Source organism: Cebidichthys violaceus, unplaced genomic scaffold, assembly GCF_023349555.1.
Source record: "Cebidichthys violaceus isolate CVI_PGR_0920_01 unplaced genomic scaffold, fCebVio1.0.p SCAF_1, whole genome shotgun sequence".
Lineage (NCBI taxonomy): Eukaryota > Metazoa > Chordata > Actinopteri > Perciformes > Stichaeidae > Cebidichthys > Cebidichthys violaceus.
In genome coordinates this window covers 2172365-2194711 of record NW_027176262.1, presented here as the reverse complement: position 1 = coordinate 2194711, position 22347 = coordinate 2172365, and the positions used below count along the sequence as shown (strand labels likewise).

The window sequence follows — 22347 nt, the reverse complement described above, 5'->3', positions numbered from 1 at the left end:
TCACGTTAGTCTATAAAGGAACTCCACCACGGTCACATGACTTCACGTTAGTCTATAAAGGAACTCCACCACGGTCACGTGACTTCACTTTAGTCTATAAAGGAACTCCACCACGGTCACGTGACTTCACTTTAGTCTATAAAGGAACTCCACCACGGTCACATGACTTCACTTTACTCCACCACGGTCACGTGACTTCACGTTAGTCTATAAATGAACTCCACCACGGTCATGTGACTTCACGTTAGTCTATAAAGGAACTCCACCACGGTCACGTGACTTCACTTTAGTCTATAAAAGAACTCCACCACGGTCACATGACTTCACTTTAGTCTATAAAGGAACTCCACCACGGTCACGTGACTTCACTTTAGTCTATAAAAGAACTCCACCACGGTCACGTGACTTCACGTTAGTCTATAAAGGAACTCCACCACGGTCACGTGACTTCACGTTAGTCTATAAAGGAACTCCACCACGGTCACGTGACTTCACGTTAGTCTATAAAGGAACTCCACCACGGTCACGTGACTTCACTTTAGTCTATAAAGGAACTCCACCACGGTCACATGACTTCACTTTAGTCTATAAAGGAACTCCACCACGGTCACATGACTTCACGTTGTAAAGGAACCTTCACGGTCAGTCTGTGAGTTTGGATTTTGCGTTTTTTCCTTTGTAATGTTTTGAAGTTAAATGTGAACATAGCACTGCTGGTTTATGAATGATGCATACATCATTCATAAACCAGCACAATGAGCAGAATTATGCATCCTACGATGATGTATCGCCTCTAAGCCTCTGTTCACATGACCGTATAATCTCTAATTAGCGAGAGCTCCATACATCCTTTATAGAAACATCACTTCCTACAGTGTGCCGTCTCTTCTTCTTCTCCGTGCTCTGCCTTTACAAAATAAATGTAAATGTCAACAAATGTCAACATGCAGCTAACTGAATGGAACACAAAGTGATTACAACCAGATTGCATTTTAAAGCTGACGGATGAATATGGATGATGAAAAGGAATATGTCAGGGTGATTTATAAAGCGCTCTGGATCATCATGATGTGGGTTGATCCTGTACGTAGAGCTCGATGATGTCATGAGACCCCCAAAAGCCTCGATAGCTAAATGTTTGGGGGTCTCTTTTAAAAGTTATTTGTCATTTTGCAGATGTCACTTGGCTTTTAGAAGTGTAAGCTAGATTTTCCAGCAGTTTTATTTATTCAAATTAAAAATGTTTCTTCATAAATATGAATAGTGAAGTTTTTACATTTTACCATTTGTTTAATTTTTCTTAGCTGTATTTTTGGGTTGCGTTAGTCTCTTCACCGTCTCTCCATTTTCGTCTTGTCCATCATTTGTAAAGCACTTTGAATTACATTTGATTTGTTTGAAAGGTGCTGCACTAATAAAACTTTGATTGATTAATTGATTGAAATTTTATCCAGTGTTGGTGAGAAACTTCTCAGATACCAGGACGACAACGAGAAGAAGCCAGTGTGTCAGGTTTGAATATGTGTGTGTGTGTGTGTGTGTGTGTGCGTGTGTGCGTGTGTGCGTGTGTGTGTGTGTGTGTGTGTTGGGTTTAGAGCGTTAGCATCATCGTGTTTATTTCTGCTGTAAAGTCGGTCTGTAGAGATAAACTCCCTTTTGGAGCCTGAAGCAACCATTTGAGGAAGCTCAGCTTAAATACAACATCTTCACCAAGCCCCCCCCCCCCCCCCCCCCCCAAACACACACACACACACACATACACACATGCACATGCACATGCACACACACACACACACACCTATACACACTGCTCTGCCTGTAACTACCATTCACTTCACCACATTAACTCTTAATTCCACTGCTGATGTCTCTCTCTCTCTCTCATATCCCATCATGCTCTCTGCCGCTTCTCACCGCCGGTGGCGCAAAACCACGTTGCCATAGTAACCAGGGTAAATGAGAGATGGAGCCCTGAGGTGGGATGACAGGGATGTGTGTCTGTGTGTGTGTGTGTGTGTGTGTGTGTGTGTGTGTGTGTGTGTGTGTGTGTGCCTGTGTGCATCCTGGTGGATGAAGGGTGAGACTCGTGCAAAAACCAGATCCATACGCAATAATAGGCTTCGATGTTGTGTGTCTGGGGAAATAAAGGCCAATGAGATGTGACGGATGAATGAGAGCGAGATATGAAGACGGAGCGCCCGGCGGACCCAAACACGTTTAACTCCTGATTTCACAACGTGTACCAGCCGCTACACCATTCTGACTGCGTGCTATTGTCTGTGCATCAGTGGTGTGTGTGTGTGTGTGTGTGTGTGTGTGTGTGTGTGTGTGTGTGTGTGTGCTTGTTGCACTAAAGCTTTCTCTCCTCCATTTGGGGAAACCTCTCTCTCTGCAGAGAGACATGTGGTAGCCATGTGGATCAGGCTAATGGACAATTAATGGGCTCGCAAACAGCTCGGGAAAGTACCTAAGTGCCTACAGATAAACCAGTTTATCATACTCTGTGTGTACACACATACACGCAGAAATACATACGCAAACAAACACACACACACACACACACACACACACACACACACACACACACACACACACACACATCTGGAAACAGGCCCGAGGCTTATCGCACTGTGCACACAGATTGCTCAGCTTTAGTAAACACTCAGCTGACCAGAGACTGTGTGTGGCGATTATGACCTGGTCTACGACCAATGGAAAGAAAGTTGATAATGCCAGAATGAATATATGTATATAGATACTTTAAAACTGGCAGAAATGTTACTGTAAAAAGCAGTATGCAAAGTACAGTCATATTTTATTTATGTTTTTGATAGTTTTACTTCGACACACAGCAGCTCAGACAGTAACATCTTTTACTGAACCCAAGTAAATATTTCACCATCTTTTTTCTAAGCCTAGCTAAGTAGTTTTGTTGCCTAAACTTAACTTTGAAGTTTATTTTGAAAAGACGGAAGTTTATTTTGAAAAGATGGACATTTATTATGAAAAGACGGAAGTTTATTTTGAAAAGATGGACATTTATTTTGAAAAGACGGAAGTTTATTTTGAAAAGACGGACATTTATTTTGAAAAGACGAAAGTTTATTTTGAAAAGACGGAAACCGACACTGTGTCGCTGGACTTTCGTAGGAAAAGATGCGCGAAAAGTGAGGAGTAACTTTTCGTAAGACACACAAATCGTTTTGTGATTGCGGTTATGTGGTTATGTAACTGGTTATGTGTTTATGTAACTGGTTATGTGGTTATGTAACTGGTTATGTGTTAATGTAACTGGTTATGTGTTTATGTAACTGGTTATGTGTTAATGTAACTGGTTATGTGTTTATGTAACTGGTTATGTGTTTATGTAACTGGTTATGTGCTAATGTAACTGGTTATGTGTTTATGTAACTGGTTATGTGTTTATGTAACTGGTTATGTGTTTATGTAACTGGTTATGTGTTAATGTAACTGGTTATGTGTTTATATAACTGGTTACGTGTTTATGTAACTGGTTATGTGTTAATGTAACTGGTTACGTGTTTATATAACTGGTTATGTGTTTATGTAACTGGTTATGTGTTAATGTAACTGGTTATGTGTTTATATAACTGGTTATGTGTTAATGTAACTGGTTATGTGTTTATATAACTGGTTATGTGTTAATGTAACTGGTTATGTGTTTATGTAACTGGTTATGTGTTAATGTAACTGGTTATGTGTTTATGTAACTGGTTATGTGTTAATGTAACTGGTTATGTGTTTATGTAACTGGTTATGTGTTAATGTAACTGGTTATGTGTTTATGTAACTGGTTATGTGTTTATGTAACTGGTTATGTGTTAATGTAACTGGTTATGTGTTTATGTAACTGGTTATGTGTTTATGTAACTGGTTATGTGTTTATATAACTGGTTATGTGTTAATGTAACTGGTTATGTGTTTATATAACTGGTTATGTGTTTATGTAACTGGTTATGTGTTTATATAACTGGTTATGTGTTAATGTAACTGGTTATGTGTTTATATAACTGGTTATGTGTTTATGTAACTGGTTATGTGTTTATATAACTGGTTATGTGTTAATGTAACTGGTTATGTGTTTATATAACTGGTTATGTGTTTATGTAACTGGTTATGTGCGTTCTGCCTCAGCGCCATGGCCTTTCACAGAGGTATGTATGACATGGAGACTGTTCTTGTTATTGTGTCCACCTCTGATAACAGTTCCATGGTAGCTGGTGTCAGTCGGTTCACGTTCTGGTGCGTGACTCTACACCACGAGTCGTTCAGTCTGTCGTGAAACATAATTTACCGGCAGACCGACCTGGTGAGCTCGGACTGCTGCTGGAGCTGCTCTTGCACTTTGCGGCACACCTCGCTGGCCGTGTCGTAGACTTTGCCCACTTTGGTGAAGAGGGCGGCGATCTTGTCGCTGCGGAGGAAACCGGCCGCCCGTCTCTTCAGCAGGTGACCCAGGCAGGCCTCGATGGCAGCTGGAGAGAGAGAGAGAGAGAGAGAGAGAGAGAGAGAGAGAGAGAGAGAGAGAGAGAGAGAGAGAGAGAGAGAGAGAGAGAGAGAGAGAGAGAGAGAGAGAGAGAGAGAGAGAATGAGCCAGATGAAAGGATGGAGGACAATAACAGATAACGGGTTGGAGTGTGTTCAGAAGCAGGAATGAGGAGGACCGCTCATCAATTTATCAATTATAAGAAGGAATATGAGCCGAGGCTTCGCATGCGTGTGCTTTTGAAGACACTTCCTCCTTCCTGCACAGCGGATTGGTTTTGAACGAATCGTTTTGGCAACGCGATATAAATAGATCGCCGACGTATCGATTCAAAGATCGATGATTTCCAATCATCATCAATGCGAAGAGCAAACTTCATCGTTAAGAGGCGCCATTTAAAAAAAAACAACGATTGTGTTGAAGGAATATCTGTTATCATATCGACTGCAGGACCCTGAAGACCCCTGAAGGCCCCTGAAGGCCCCTGAAGGCCCCTTACTGCTGTAAAAGAATCAATAGAACATCGATTTAAACCCGTATTGACTGCAGAAGCTACTTACAAAGATAAGATAGAGCTCACTGACGTACTGAGTGAGCGGGATGAATGAAATCAGATGCATCAGGATAAACATCTTGATATTCATCATCTCGTTTCTCAAACACTCACAAGGCAAATGAGAAACAGAAGAAGATAGAATGTATCAAACAACAGAGGAATAAACTAAAGGAGTCAGAGTTCAACCTCAGACAAGACATCCTCTCTAAAGAGAGAGAGGAACAAAACAATGAAAAATATATTTAGAAATAAAGTGGAAGCAGTGAAGTCGTCTTCTTGTATCCGGATGAAGGCGCCTCTTCAGCGGCTGAAGGGAACTCTGAGGTGGTTGTCGAGCGATTGGATTTCAATCCACCTCAAACGCTTCTCATTTGCTTTCACACTTCAATCTTTTGACGGCCGAGATGAACAAAGTAGCTAAATGCAAATAAGATGTCGCACGAAGGAAGTCTAATGAAATACTGCATAATATATATATATATATATATATATACAAATAGCACCTCTCTAGAGCAGTGCATCACAAGTCGGTTAAAAGAAAACTGACGAGGGTCTCAGTTCGTATGATATTTTACCAAAAGTTATCGCCTCACTTTTCGTGTGTTTTCCTACAAAAGTCCAGCAACACGTGTCAATTTCAGCTCATTGCATGAACTTAAGTTAAGTTCAGACAACAAAAAATACGTAGTTAAGTTTGGGAGAAGATCGTGAAAAAGGCAATGAAACCATGAATTAGGTTTAGGAAAAGATTGTTGTTTGGGTTCAAATAAAGACGGAAGTTGCGTGACAAATAAATCAACGTTAACGTCTCTTTTTTTTAAGGTCTTCTGGAGGACAGACGAGTGTCACTTTGACCTATTCACCTTCCATCCCGCCTGCACCGGGAGGTTTATTTTGCGGTCTTCATACTCCCTGGTTCACGATTACGTGGATCATCAGCCAATCACAGAGCAGTGGTTTCAATAAGTAAAGCTACGAGCGCTGTGTGACAACAGCCCGTCTCGTGTCGGTTGCTCCCCTCGTACCTCCATGAGACTGTTTTGATTAAATTACAGAAATGTAACGTTTCAAACAGGGCTTCTCTCATCACGCCGTCCTCCCGTCAGTGCTAAGAAGCCGTGTTGGCGGACCACGTTGCAGTGGGAGCTGGTTATTGATAGGAACTCGCAGGATGTTTGTTGGCCGGTCGGTCTGCGTGGTTGTTGGAGTTAACTGTTGCATAACTGTGTCCGTGTGTAGGAGTCCAAAACTTCTCCACAACATTCAAACGGATAACAGAACTCGCCCTCATTAGCCTCACGGATGGGGGAGTCAAGTTGCGTAACGTGTGATATCTCTTCAGAACACGTTATTTTGCTTATAACGTGTGTGTGTGTGTGTGTGTGTGTGTGTGTGTGTGTGTGATAACAGGAAAGTCTTGGTGCATAAAACTGTTTCCCTAAAAGCCACACAGCCCTGGAATGAACACCGTGCATGTGTTATTAATAGAGCAAGCCCAAAAATACTGCCATCAAAGAGCCGGCGTCACCGGGACTGGCTGCGTTTTTTTTTTTGTTTTTTTTTACCTTCACATCAAACCTCCGATGCTTAAAAACAGAACGAGCGTTCAGGTCGGCGGAGAAGAGCGATCCGTCCGTTTGACGCGTCATCTCCTGCCCTTAAAATAGACGTAGTCTTCAATGTGTAATTAAAAGACTAATAGGTAATTACAGAAGACGCCGAAGCCTGTTCATTTTGTCATTAGGTCAGAGCGTCGGAGGGGGCTGGAGAGGAAGCCCGGTGTTATTTAATCAGACCTTCTATCAGCCTCCATCTTCTGGAAGTCAGAGGTCACACCGTGAAGAAGAAATGTGAATATATACGGAATAGAACTGTTTGCATGTTGCACATTTCTTAACGTGTCCGGCAGTGTGGGACTCACACTGGTCCTGGTCTTGGTCTTGGTCTCGTCTCAGACTCGGTACACTCTGGTCTTGTTCATGACCTGGTCTCAGTTTAACTGATACACACTCCCAACCCACATTCTGATTGATACAAAACAGTATCAAACAAATACAATATGATGAATGGTTCTAGATGAAGCTGCGCAGCAGGGTATACAATAATCAAAATCAGCCCGACCTTTATTCAGCTGCCACTCAAGCTTATCAATAACGATAATCCAATTATATAATATACATTATTTATTCCGCACGAGCGCAGGGGTGAAACCAACAGCCACGGCTCTTCGAGGGCTCCGCCCACACTCGTAGAATTAAGTTACGATACGTAACTAATGGTAATTGATCTCAGCGATTGGGGGTTAGAAGAAGGACGTGATTGGACGTGATTGGACTAACGGTGTGGAGGAGTCGAGCAGAAGAAGAAGAAGGGGAAGATTGGTGAGTAAGAGGGGGGGGGGTGGCCTGAAGCAGCTAATGGGCTCATTAGGAAACTCACGGCCATGTAATGACCTGCCAACGAATGGACGTCCAGACCTCCGAGAGCAGACAGATGAACGGACAGAAATAGGAAAAACGATGGCGGAAGAAAGTGAGATATGAAGGGACGCCTAACGAGGACGTCCACTTCGTCCTGTTCAGGCTGCAAATAGATTTAATTGGATTTGTATTGCGAAACAATGTAAATGTATATTTACGTCAGTAGAGTGAAGGTTAGTGGGGTTAAACAATCACACTAAACAACGTATTCCTAACGCTCACACAACACAGGAAGTAGTAGCAGCAGTGGGCGTTTTTTCTACTATTTTCTAATATTTTACTATTGATCAGTTCGTAAATTATCTTCTCGGTTAATGAGGCAGCCGTAGCCTCTTCCAAAACCACATAATGCCTCCATAAGAGTTGATTGTTTCATTGTTTTAATTTTAAAATCGTTAACAATTCTGATTTAGTCCGACACAGAACATATTGATTTACCAAAATGCTTCTCACCATGTGCATTTTGAGGCAGAGGGAAGATAAATGACCCAGTTTAAGACGCGTTAGTCTCCTTCCCATCCATCACTCCTCCCCTGGAGTCTTGAAAGGTGGCTGTGGACGTTTTATTTAGTTCTCTACTTCCCACAGAGAGGCTCGCTGTTCAAACGTGACAGAATGTCCATGAAAACATCTCAAAGGACTCCTGTAGAGATGCAGCTCTCTGCTGACCAACCCTCAACGTTATAGAGCCTTCAACCTGCATTCTCTCTAGTGTCCACCAGGGGGCGACTCCTCTGGTTGTATAGAAGTCTAGTCTAAAATGACTCTACTTCTCTCTTGATTTATTCCCTCAGTAAACATTGTAAACATGAGTTTATGGTCTCAATCTCTAGTTTACAGTCTTCTTCAATACAGCATGATGTTCATTTAGTACATTATGCTCCATTTAGAGTCAAACAGACCATAAAGCAGGGGATGCTTTAGGGGGCGGGGCTACACAGTGATTGACGGGTCTCTACCAGAGACGTATACAACGTCTCTACGTCTCTCCTGCTCAGTCCAGGTATGTTTCAGTGACGCACAACACCAGAGCATCCGGACTGAGAAACTGTAGAAATCCGATTGGAATCACATTTCATATAGATTTTTGCTGTTGAGACTTTCTAAAATCAAGCTTGATGCAGTCCAGAAATGGACTTTAATGACCCGTAAGGATTCTGTAGCTCTGGTTTCTCATCTCATCAAGCGTTAGCGACTCTTCCACTCTTGTATTCCTGAGTTTCAGACCAAACCGCCGAGGACATTTTGTGTCAATCTCATGTCGCTCCAGCACAAGGACCGTATCGTTTTACAAAAATAATGGAATGCAAATTTAGAAATGTTTTCCATTGAGAAAAAAAACCAACCCATCTCCATCTGCTGAGTTCTTTCTCCCCGTTCATCTCCTCTCTCTCTCTCTCTCTCTCGGAGCTAATTGAGAAAAGACATGAATCAGACGCCACGAGAGACTGTAGCGAAGCGTCAGGTGTTCCACTGATTAGAGCCACGTCTCCGTGGCAACGCTGCCATCCTCAGATAAACGCCTTGTGACAAAGACGCTAACTCTCAAGTAATGCGGGGACACATTCAGACGACGCGCGTGAGCGCGGCGTCTCGTCTCTCTGCTTGTGGTCTTTTTGATGTTCATGCGAGGAGGCGTTTCATCTGGAGGGCCGTGATGTAACTCTGCACCGCAAAAAACACACACACACTTCCTGTAAATGTGTGATTTTTACTGCCTCAGAAGGACGATGCCGTCGCGTTACGTTCCAATCTGAAGGTTGGACCGACCTGCCGTCGATCATTCGCTCCCGCCGCTGTCAGCCGACCGCGAGGAGAAGGTCAGAGACTTGCTTGCTGCTTTTGATGCACACAAATGATCCTTTTGCTCATTTTTCACGTGTTTCTACTGAAACTGAAGCTCACAGTATTTATCAAACAAAGCCAGACCATGCAGAGAATCAAGCAGAGGGTATGAAGCAAAGGGGAAACCTCCATTAGTTAAAGCTGCATTCTCTCTAGTGTCCACCAGGGGGCGACTCCTCTGGTTGTATAGAAGTCTAGTCTAAAATGACTCTACTTCTCTCTTGATTTATTCCCTCAGTAAACATTGTAAACATGAGTTTATGGTCTCAATCTCTAGTTTACAGTCTTCTTCAATACAGCATGATGTTCATTTAGTACATTATGGAACATTTAGAGTCAAACAGACCATAAAGCAGGGGATGATTTAGGGGCGGGGCTTACTGCAACCGGCCAATCAGGACAAAGGCATAGCAATGCTTATCCATGTCACTGTGTACATTAAATCAGCCGTAAACTTGTTCTTGTGGAGTCGTCGTTTTGTCGTCTTACAACTTTAACGCTTCATGAAAGTTAATTGTAACATTTTAGTCGCCAAAGACTCTCTTTACGAGTCGGCGGTTCTTTGTTTTTTTAGCCAGTAAGAACATTTTAGTTTTAATCTCGCCAAAATGAGCAATAAAAGCTTGAGTTGATAACACAGCAGAAACCTACAAGCGTATTTTGGATTTTAGCATCGCTAGCTGCAAAAGTGACCGTAAACAAGGAACATGGCTGTAGTCAGTACACATAGCTGTTAGCTAGCAGCTTGTTACCCACCCTAATATCACAGTTAATGTACATTTTTGGATGCACTTGCCAACCAAGCTAGCGCTAGCAAACTAGTACCTTCCTATGCTAACGATACTTCCTCCCCAGCTTCACCTTCTCGTCCAAACATGGTCACTTATGGCTCCAAATAAACCCAAGATGCCAACACGTCAAACTCAAGGCTATACTCGATAAATCAGCGCTGCCGTCGCAGAACGTAACTCACGACTCGGCAGCTTTGCTTGTTTTGCAGCGGGATGAATCACGGAACAACAACTTGATATTTAAAAGCCACGAATAAACAAATGCAAATCATTCTTGGTGTGTGACAATGACAGATGCTTCTGCCAGTGAGACATTGTTGTATTTAATTGGTCTCATTTTGAAGTAGGATCTGAATAATTAAAATTACATTCTCATGTTTAATGGGCGACGTTTTTGGAAACAAACAAAGCTTTTGTCTGACGGACGTACACAGTTCATTATGACACTAAACAATCTTTCCTGTGTGTCTCCTAACAGTGTTTGAGTTGGTGCACCGGTGACTTCCAACCTTGAATATGTCGTGAGAACCGGATACCACGATTCCAGATGGAGGCCAGTGAAACGTCTCCTCCTGGTTTGCTTCCTCTTCACATTAGTTGTCTTTACTTTGATATAAACATCTCATGGTAGCTTTTCTAATTCTAGGTTTCTCCAAAAATGAGATCCTTGTGGTTCAGAAGTTGTTAATACAAAGATGAATAATTCACCTTGTGAGCCACTCAAAGTATTTTGTCAACATTTGATTGAGAACATTATTTGTGGGTTGTGATACTGGGATAAAGTGGTCTGACTCCGCCACACTGAAGCTCTTTTAAACTTTGTTTAAGGCACCAAGGCGTTAATATTTAACGCTGCTTTATCCTCCAAAACACCAGAGGACAAACCAAATGAACCGAAGAAGCAAGAAGACGAGCGTAATCGACAAAACTCCATAAACCAACGACGAGGAGGGATTGTAATAAACGGTAAACTCATATCACATATTCATGGCCTACTTTATATTTGATTTGGCTGTAAAATATTTACTCATTTGTAGATTGTTTTAACACCTTCTGTTTCTAAAGCATCTAAAAACTTGTCCTAATGTGCACTAAAAGACGTGCACTAAAAGACGTGCACGACCATCCCGGCTGTGTCCACAAAGCACAGAGAAACTCTAATTACAACACACACAGAGGGAGAGTGACTTCCTTCTCTGCTGAGGTAGACATCACTCCCCCACTTGTAACAGTAGTGGTAGTGATGTCATACGTTAGTGATGTCATATGGTAGTGATGTCATACGGTAGTGATGTCCTACATTAGTGATGTCATACGGTAGTGATGTTGTACGTTAGTGATGTCATACGTTAGTGATGTCATACGGTAGTGATGTTGTATGTTAGTGATGTCATACGTTAGTGATGTCATACGGTAGTGATGTTGTACGTTAGTGATGTCATACGTTAGTGATGTCGTACGGTAGTGATGTCGTACATTAGTGATGTCGTACGATAGTGATGTTGTACGTTAGTGATGTCATACGTTAGTGATGTTGTACGTTAGTGATGTCGTACGTTAGTGATGTCGTACGGTAATGATGTTGTACGGTAGTGATGTCATACGGTAGTGATGTTGTACGATAGTGATGTCGTACGTTAGTGATGTCGTACGTTAGTGATGTCGTACGGTAGTGATGTTGTACGTTAGTGATGTCATACATTAGTGATGTTGTACGATAGTGATGTCGTACGTTAGTGATGTCGTACGTTAGTGATGTCGTACGTTAGTGATGTCGTACGATAGTGATGTCGTACGTTAGTGATGTCGTACGTTAGTGATGTCGTACGGTAGTGATGTCGTACGTTAGTGATGTCGTACGTTAGTGATGTCGTACGGTAGTGATGTCGTACGTTAGTGATGTCATACATTAGTGATGTCGTATGTTAGTGATGTCGTACGATAGTGATGTCGTACGTTAGTGATGTCGTACGTTAGTGATGTCGTACGGTAGTGATGTCGTACGATAGTGATGTCGTACGTTAGTGATGTCGTACGTTAGTGATGTCGTACGGTAGTGATGTCGTACGTTAGTGATGTCGTACGTTAGTGATGTCGTACGGTAGTGATGTTGTACGTTAGTGATGTCGTACGATAGTGATGTCGTACGTTAGTGATGTCATACATTAGTGATGTCATACGTTAGTGAGAATGTAATTTAAAGAGTTTAGAACTTCTTGTGTTGCTTCAAGAAAGACTGTTTGTTTACAGACAAGAATAATACAGAATTACTGGATTCTTTTCTTAATTGTCTTTTTTCCTCACAATATAATCAAATAGAAACAACAACAGTACTAGTATTGAGAAGAGTCCATAACATCCTACCGATCCCTAGAAGAGGGTGTTGTGTACAGAAGCAGTGATTAGCAGCTTTATTCTACTGAAGCACTGTCATCCTCCCACTCTGCATTGAAACAAAAGTGTTCATTGGCATTTACGCCTCAGCATTTCAACTAGTTTTGTTATTACCTTTGTTGCCACGGGTGAGTTTAAGACTCATATTTATTACACTCTTAATGAAGAACACAAGAGCGTTGCGTCGGATCGATCGGTGGGCTTTAAAGCAGATTTAATCAACACTACGTTCTGTAGTGTAATAATGGATTCAGGACACCAGAAACAAATCAACTGTGTTTCACAGACGGAAGCAGCCACAGGGTTCTCCGCTCCATGTCCTTCTTGTTAAAAAGTTGTGGAAGAGCCAAGAAGATTACGCTGCATCTCTGGAGGTGAACATCTCCAACTGGTGCAGGTACAATCAAGAAAAAAAAAAGGATTTTCAGTCGAACAATTCCAGAAGTCACACTTCCTCAAATGTCCACTTTCTCATGGTCTCACACTCTCTCACACACACACACACACACACACACACACACACACACACACACACACACACACACACACACACACCTGGGTGATTACATATTGATTCAGCCGGCCCGCCCATCACTTCTTCAACTGCTCATCAAATATAAGAGGAGAACGCTGAGGTTTAGCTCCTTCCGCTGACGGGACTTCAGGGCCTGAAACAACGTGTGACAATGGAGATCAATGGCTGAGCACTGCAGATCATGTGTGCGCGCACACACACACACACACACACACACACACACACACACACACACACGTCTTTACATTGATTTAAAATCCTCACACAGCGATTGTTTCCCTTCTTCTCTCTTCAGCGTGATCATCAAACAAACACTGATATGTCTCAGAGGGTGTGTGTGTATGGAGGACGATGTCTAACCTCGATAAAGATGACTATACAAGTACCAGTACCCTTAAAGTGGTACCGATAGCAGTACAGTACTGAAGTAATTGCGGTGTCAAAGGACCCATCGTCCATTTTATGGTTTAATGGGCCAACGTTAAAGTTACTGCGAGGAACGTCTAACTGGTTCTGAAACAGTCTCTGAGCCTGCTGGAGGGAAGGGAGGCACGGGAGAACCAGAACCAGGACTGTGAGACCAGTAAAATGAGGGACTCTGGTGCTCAGAAACACTACAGCTTTAGTCCACAGGGGGCGCCAGAATCAGCACAACACAAAGGATCCTTGTAGTAGCTTTAAATCGAAGACGGCAGTGATTCGCTGTGAATAAACAGAGAGGGTAGAACAGGTATCTGCTCCCACCACTGCTGACATCAGATGTGGTTTTAATGGAGTGACAACGTGTTCGGCGTCTCCTGCACTGTGAACACAATCGTCTCTTCCGCTCGGTCTCCTCTCGTCTCACCATCGCTCAGTCACGCTCTCTGCACAGCGAAGCACCCACCGAGCAACGGACAGCACTTCCTGGAACGGAGCTCGGATGACATATTTATTTAGGCACAACGCCTCCCCCCCCCCCCACGTACTCTGCTCTTAAACTGTTTCTTTTTCCTTCCTATTCCTGTGCACCCGGCTCTCTCAGCAGCTAAGACTCACGGCTTTATTCGGAGCCGTGATGCTCGGCACCAGGAGTCCTGACCGCCTGCAGCAGAGAGGAAGGCCCAGAGGGGGGGGGGGGGGGGGGGGGTTGTGAGAACCGATACCCGCTCTCACCTCTTCCCTCGCTGGCTTAATCCCTCACATCCCTCTCTCTGTCCTCCCTCGCAGCCGGTTGCAACCTCTCTCACTCCCACGCAAACAACATGGCCTCTTCTAGCTTCCACAGTGGGAAAAGAAGCGAGAGGAGGACGAGAGCAAATGAAAACCCCCGATGGATTCAGATTTAAGCGTTTGAGCTTTCGATCAGTGGTTTTGAAAGCAACGTGAGGAGCTCTTGGTGTCTGAATTATAGGTGGATGAGTCACAGTTTCCTGAAATCCTGACGGCATATGTCAGACTGAGACAGATGGGCAAAGAGCAGCGCACGTTGGCACAGATCGGCAGATAATAAACGAACTTCATCGGCTTCACGGAGCTGGAGTTTACGGCGAGGCCAACTAGAGGCAGACACAGCAGCGTGACCTGCCGTCAGGAGCTCTCGATTGCCGGCAAACAAGCCTCATGCAAGACTTAGGAGGAACACAATTAAGGAGTCATTTACACGATAATGAGACTGAAATACTATCAATGAACCTGACGGCAATCGAAAGCAAATGACGATTTACGAAGTAGCCTGAGCATTTGATATCCTATACTTAATCCTGCTCACAATGACAATGGTTGATTATTTCTCAGAAATGCAAAAACAAAACACAACAGACCGTTTTTGAATCGCTGGGAACAACTTGGAGTTGTGGGAGGAGCTTCAGAGGTCTGGAACGAGGCTACAAAATGACCTGATTTCTGCCATTGAAATAAACACTAGACTGTAGACGGGGACCAGAATCATCTGAATGTAAAAAGAAGTGACTGTACTTTGAGTTTACTAACTCAAGTTAGCGCTTGGCTCTTAAAGGGGACGTGTCATGAATACATATCACTTCTTCAGTTCATGTGCGCAAACATTTATGAGTATCTGGAGTGTCCTACCGACCCACAAACTGTGAAATAAGACAAAACCCAGTGGTTTTTTTCCGCGGGCTGCAACTTTGCAGAAGTCAATCAGAGCAGACTGGGTCTTTACTGGGAGGATCTCTTAAAGAGACAGGCGCTAAAACGGAGCGTTTTTAGACCGAAGGTGAATACCGGTTTCTTCAGGCGGACTGGATGATAAAAAACAATGTGTTATTTTGAACATTAAAGCATGTAAACATGCTCAAGTAGAAATCTTTAATAACAGTATGTACCTGAAAATCAGCATGATACGTCCCCTTTAATGTCTAAATGCACGGTTCTCTGTAAGATATTACAATATCTACTGACATATAGCAGTATTTTAGCGCATGCATTTGTTGTTTGTGAGGCTGAAGAGGACTTGGAGCAGAGACACCACGGCACAGCTGCCTCCTCCAAGAGCGCCGTGACGTCAGACAACCGGCCGTCTGACCTCGCGCACCGCAAACGGCTCACTTCCAAGCTTCAGCTGCACATCAAAGCATCCTCAGCAGAAACTTGAATATTCTCGTGTCGTCGGGTGTGTTTTTGTTACGCCGTCACACACCCCCCCACCCCGCCACATGCAAACAGACACAGCAGCCCTCTCCCTCCCAAACCGCCGGCGCTTAATCAGCCCCAGACTGTCTCCGACAATCACCGTGATTAGCGCTCCGCTCTGCGCATAATGAGCACATCTGTCTTCTCGCAGTGGAAGCATTGATTCTCCGTAATGGGACACGATGCCAGTTAAGAGAAGGGGCTGCTCTGAGCTTCCCGCGGCACCGCTGGAAGCTATTCGTTTGGTGGATGTGAAGTGGAGAATCATGCGACGGCTCAGTCTTAGTGAAATAAACTCATAGATCACAGCACTAGTGATCTTCCATGAAGGGATGATGCGGCTTTATGTGACGGCCGAGGAGCTTATTTTTACATTCGACTCTCAAGTACCACTTTCTACTGACACGGCCTCGACTGAACGTATTCATCAATGGTTAACACGTGATTTACTAACGCTTTATAGAACAGTTATAAGCAATAAAGAAGAAGAACTTTTGGCTTGTCAGGGTGGTGAAACTTCTCCCTCTTCCTCCAGCATGGTGGTGCTTCTCTCTTGATTTATTCCCTCAGTAAACATTGTAAACATGACTTTATGGTCTCAATCTCTAGTTTACAGTCTTCTTCAATACAGCATGATGTTCATTTAGTACATTATGCTCCATTTAGAGTCAAACAGACCATAAAGCAGGGATGCTTTAGGGGTGGAGCTACACAGTGATTGACGGGTCTGGGAGTTGTCCGTGTTTTTGTCTTGTCAACTTTAACCCTTTCACACTGTGTTTTCACTTCATGAAGGTTAATTGTTATATTTTGGTCGCCTAAAAAGGTCTCGTTCGGTTGCACTTAGCTCCGCCCTCTTGTATCACTTCTGGTTGCAAAAAAAAAAAAAACAAGATGGCGACGACAAAATACCAACCTTGAAAGCTTCAAAACTTTGTGTCACTAGCAAGAGAGGACCAGAGAGAGAGAGAGAGAGAGAGAGAGGGAGAGAGAGAGAGCGAGAGAGAGAGAGAGAGAGAGAGAGAGAGAGAGAGACAGAGAGAGAGAGAGAGACAGAGAGAGAGAGAGAGAGAGAGACAGAGAGAGAGAGAGACAGAGAGAGACAGAGAGAGAGAGACAGAGAGAGAGAGAGAGAGAGAGAGAGAGAGAGAGAGACAGAGAGAGAGAGACAGAGAGAGAGAGAGAGAGAGAGAGACAGAGAGAGAGAGACAGAGAGAGAGAGAGAGAGAGAGAGAGAGAGAGAGACAGAGAGAGAGACAGAGACAGACAGACAGACAGACAGACAGACAGACAGAGAGAGACAGAGAGAGACAGAGAGAGAGAGAGAGAGAGAGAGGAGAGAGAGAGAGAGAGAGACAGAGAGAGAGACAGAGACAGACAGACAGACAGACAGCAGACAGACAGAGAGAGACAGAGAGAGACAGAGAGAGACAGAGAGAGAGAGAGAGAGAGAGAGAGAGAGAGGAGGTGTTGGAAGTAACAAGGTGAACGGAGGAAGCGTGAGAGAGTGGAGAAGAGGTGTAAAGATGAGGCGATAAACACACACACACACACACACACACACACACACACACACACAAAGGCCTGGAGATAAGATGAGTGTTTATCTCTCCAATGGAAACAGAGGATGTCCATTAAAAACAGAAACAGTGTGTGTGTGTGTGTGTGTGTGTGTGTGTGTGTGTGTGTGTGTGTGTTTGAAAAGATTAAAAAAGGGGCAGAGTGAAGGGGTTTGTCATATCTGTGAGTGAATTCTATCAAATAGCGTCATAAACAACATCCTGCTTGACTTTTATTTCCGCTCTGACTCGTCTCCGTGTATAATTAGGTTTCTCTGAACCCACCGACCCCTCTCACATCACGACACTACCGTCTACAGACCGGAGCAACAGTTCTTCTTCTTCTTCTTCTTCTTCTTCTTCCCCAACGGCAACCAGAATGCTGATCGGTTGCCATGCCAACCTGGCTGACTCCCTTGACCATATCCGCTCTCCCTCCAACATCCTCCCCATCCCACGCAGGAGAGTCAATTTACACTAACTCTATCAGACTCAGAGGCCTTCATCCAACACACACACACACACACACACACACACACACACACACACACACACACACACACACACACACACACACACACACACACACACAAAGGATTCTCGTCGTCCTTGTGGATAAATAGCAGCAGTCCACCCATGCAAGACCCGCCGCTGGGGTTGAAGAGCATGTTTCTTTAAACAATCGCCAAAACTACTTTGTCAGAGCCATAAGCTGTGAAAAAAAACATTATCATCAAATGTTCATCTTTCAAACGGTCCTTGAACACATCGTGTGCGACGAACCAAACCAAACGAAGCTTAAAAATCGTGATATTTCATCAAAAACATTTTATTCTACGTGTTCTCTTTTAAAATCTCGCCACAAATAAACCGTTCACTTTAAACAGATTGTGTAAAAAACATAAAATTCTGAGCTCTTTAGTGAAACTATGACGTCATGATTGATTCATCTGAGACCAACAGTCATGTGACAAGAAATCAGAGAATCTTTGACTGAACGTCAGGAAGTGAACACAGAGCAGAGAGGAGAGTAAACATGAGAATAGTTCAATATATAAAACATGTTAAGTCTCCATATTTTCTCAAACATTGGTAACACTTGGAAACATGTTGGATATATAGATTCCATTGCTTTTCATTTTCATCTCTGTTTCCGTAGAGGTGCAGGACTTCTTAAATATTGCAGAGAAAAACGAGGCCACAAAGAGTAAAACATGACAGGAGACAAAAAACGCCCTCAGGTAACTCAGGTAAGACTATTAATTAAAGCTGCTCTGTGTGTTTGAGAAATGTCTAAAAACGTTCCCCGTTTGCCTGAATGCCTCCATGGTGTTCTCACTGACGGGAGATGTGAGCCCAGAGGAAGAGATGAAATGAAATAGAAGACCCGATTGATTTCTGGGTATGAAATCCAACATTTTTCTCTCTTTCCCTCTTAGGAGTTCGGAGCCGCTGATATAATAAGTTGCCTGGAGCACAGCTGTAATTTGAGTCTGTTTGTTTCATATTGGAGGCAGGATTTGTGTCTTCCAATGCGAGATTGAAAGGTTTTCTCTATCTTCTAACGGAGAGTAAAAGCCCTCCGTGTATTGAATTGAAGAGTGTATTTAATTGCTTGTGAATTAAACTATTCATTTGCAAGAGGAAGACTGGGTCATGACCTCTTTTAAAAGGGTTAGCGATACGATGGCAGACTCAAGTTCAGCTTCCCCGATGCCACAACCATTTTGTAAGACACTATATATATATATATATATGTATGTATATATATATATATATATATATATATATGTATATATATATATATATACACGAGATCCTCTTCGCTGCTCGCCACCAAAACACTTTGTGCGAGAGAAAAAAAAAGAAAAGCTGCATAAATCTGCTGCATAAATACTCGTCACCTGTTCGGCAGCAGACTCTGTGATTCCCGTGTGGGAGTTGGGCAGCTCGAAGGAGAAAGTGGGCGGAAGGAGCGAGTGTTTCCCATCCCCTCTGCTAAAAATCAATATCATATCTGCTGTGTTTCATCTCTCCTCCGTGCTATTTCTTCTTTTTTTTTTTTTCCCCTTTTGCAAACTCCTGCGTTCGTCTCAGGACTCTCTGATCCCCCCCCCCCCCCCCGACTATCTCACTTTTTTCTGCAGGAGCGGCAGCATCATGACTCATCCAGTCAGACAGGTGTAAAATAGTGGAATATGGTACATTTATATCAGATATAGAGCTGGATAAAGCATCCGATGGTTCTATATTTAACATTTCTGTAAATATGAAACTGGCCCTTCTAAAGAAACAGCCAGAATACATTTACATGATGTTACTACACTATCGAGTTCATTATTCGGGGTTTGGCATGTTGAACTTTGGCCTTTTCAATGCGACTTTTGTCATCCGATCACGGCAGGACGCGTCAACCGTCAAGTCAAGAGATCGGGTCTTTGGGATCAGAGAGAATTGCAAAGAAAAGTGTCAATCATTAATATCTTTAAGTGTTTTTGCTGGTGAGGGATCATCCAGCTTCAGGAGCAGCCTGAACATCTGCTCTCAGCCAAAATCAAACCATCTCACAAACCCCCCAAAGAGAAGAGATTTATCAGCTCAGCCTCGGTGAGGTGATCACTCACCAGAAGACTTTCTGAAATGATCGTCTTCTTTCGTGTGACTCGGAGGTCTTTGCTCAGAGGTGTGAACGGTACTTTATGTCACCGGCTTCTTAAAAAACATTTTGGGTTTCTTCCCCGCTCTGTGCTGGAAATACATGTGACGTGATGCTTTGAGCGTGAGCTACATCGACAACGTATCCATCATCACTGATGGATTTCTACCTTGAAGGCACGAAGGTATGAGAGCTACAAATCAAACACAGGTTAAATCTAAACAGTCAAAAACAATTATGTCACAATAAGACGGTACACACACACACACACACACACACACACACACACACACACACACACACACACACACACACACACACACCTCATGTCTCTGTCAACCTGTCGGGCCTCAAGCTACCAGGATTATTAAAAGGCATCAATCACAGGCTGCACATCCACCGAGCTATATGTTAAAAGTGAAGAGAAAGAGAAAGCCGCCGTATGTGCAGCGACGCTTTAAAAGACGCTGGAGCTGCACAGCCGTGAGAGGTGACAATCAGCCCGAGGTGGAGTTTGTCAGACCGACAGAAAAGGGAGACGAGCGAGCGCCGCCTAATGAGCTTAGTCCTCATTAGATCTGCTAATGATCTCAGTGGAGACGGCTCCAGATGCACCTGCCACTTGTTCTCTACGTCAGCACAAAATGCTCACCCGAGTTATACAAAAACCAAACAGAATGCAACTTGTATTGAGTTTTGACGGGTGTGAAAGTCTGTCTTTCCTCCCTCAGTGTCTTGTAGATTAAAGAATATACTGAGATGTGTCTTCTAGTGTCACTGATCAGAAGAAGACACATGGAGTAGAAGGATCTTCACGGCTTCACATCACAGATTTAAACCTGCATTGATGAATATGTTTGATATTGAGAGTGAATGAAATGATTCTATACGATTAAAAAGAGATTGTTGGTGGTGATGAAATCACAAAAAAACAAAACAGCATCCCATTAGCGCTGCTGCGGTTTAGCCTCTTTAAGCTAATTGTCTTTGTTAGTAGGTGTCTGTGATATAAAGAGTAATACGCTATTTCAGTCAGAGGTTGGTGGACACCAAAGCAGAGCCTCCGGTTCTACCGAGAGAAGACAAAGCTTCATGTGTCAAAGCTGCATTCTCTCTAGTGTCCACCAGGGGGCGACTCCTCTGGTTGTATAGAAGTCTAGTCTAAAATGACTCTACTTCTCTCTTGATTTATTCCCTCAGTAAACATTGTAAACATGAGTTTATGGTCTCAATCTCTAGTTTACAGTATAATACGAAACCAAATGCTGCCTAAGCATAAGTCTGCCGTACATCAGAGGATGTAGAAAGTGGATGACAGGTGGAGCAGGAACTGGAAGTACTGGGCTACACAAAATGAATACATTCTGCATTTTAAATGTGTGCTTTTTGTCTTCCAAAATTAAAGCATTTGCATGTTCTCTCCTCAATCCCAACACGAAGGCATTCACTCTAGAAAGGGTTTGATGAACATTCAGAGACGCCGAGACGTGAAGGAGCCGGTCGTGAGGGGAGGAAGCAGAACGAGAGGAGCGGTCTCTCCAATGGGAGAGCCGCTCGCATCCTCTGCTCCGTTTCCCGTGTTTCCACAGAAACAACCGCTTATCGACGGTCCCTCCAAGACTATTTACAAGCTCCCTGTAAACCTACAATTCAGCTCAAACTTTACTATCCTCTATATTATTGGATATCAACCATGCTTCTCCAGAGGCAGGGGTGTTTCTAAGATTTGAGGGGTTCGTTGGGGAAGATTCCCCCTGGACCTCCACCTCGATTTGTACGCTCTGCTATTTCACCTCTTCACTAAACATTACGCTTTTTGTCGATCTTCACAGGTGCTTGAACTGCACATTTTATTTGGGGCTACACGGTGGCGATGCCCATAAGTCACCGTGTTGCTCTGCCGGGATACAGCCGCTGTGAATAAACTGTACAAAGAGCTTTAAACCTCAAGCCTCTCAGCGCTCCCTCTAAGGCTCCGAGGGCAGCAATAAAAGCAGACTATTACACTCATAAAGCACTAGTTTTTCCCAGCATCACAGAGAATGATGTTGTTGTTGTTGTTGGTCATTATATTCCACTGTAACATCCACTGGATTCAGCTCACGGAGGGAAAGACACGAGCAGACAGCCGCAGAAGCTCAGAGCTGATGTGAATTCATGCTGCAGATGGACATTATTTCTTCAAAGTTAATGAAGATATTCTCTGTGGTTGCTGTAGGTTCACATGGAGACTATTTGCATGAATGCAGTACTCCCCCCCCCCCCACTCCCACCCCCCAGAAACCTTTTATTCAATTATTGTTCACCAATAAGTCAGCACATTATTAAAACTTATTAAAGCACATACATGGAAATTAGTACGAGGCACATTTCTCCGTTCGCGTTCGCTC

At 43.4% G+C, this 22347-nt stretch overlaps 1 protein-coding gene across 5 annotated transcripts in view; it reads right to left on the bottom strand.

The window, feature by feature from the left end:
• Window positions 1–22347, bottom strand: part of sgsm2 (small G protein signaling modulator 2) — a 63189-nt gene that overhangs the window by 23188 nt on the left and 17654 nt on the right. For 4 of the 5 annotated variants that reach the window (XM_068705894.1, XM_068705876.1, XM_068705885.1 and 1 more), the window contains exon 3: window positions 4316–4496. In XM_068705894.1, the coding sequence (XP_068561995.1) occupies window positions 4316–4496 (181 nt within the window). The remainder of the gene's footprint in view (window positions 1–4315; window positions 4497–22347) is intronic. The other variant, XM_068705903.1, reaches the window with a different exon arrangement.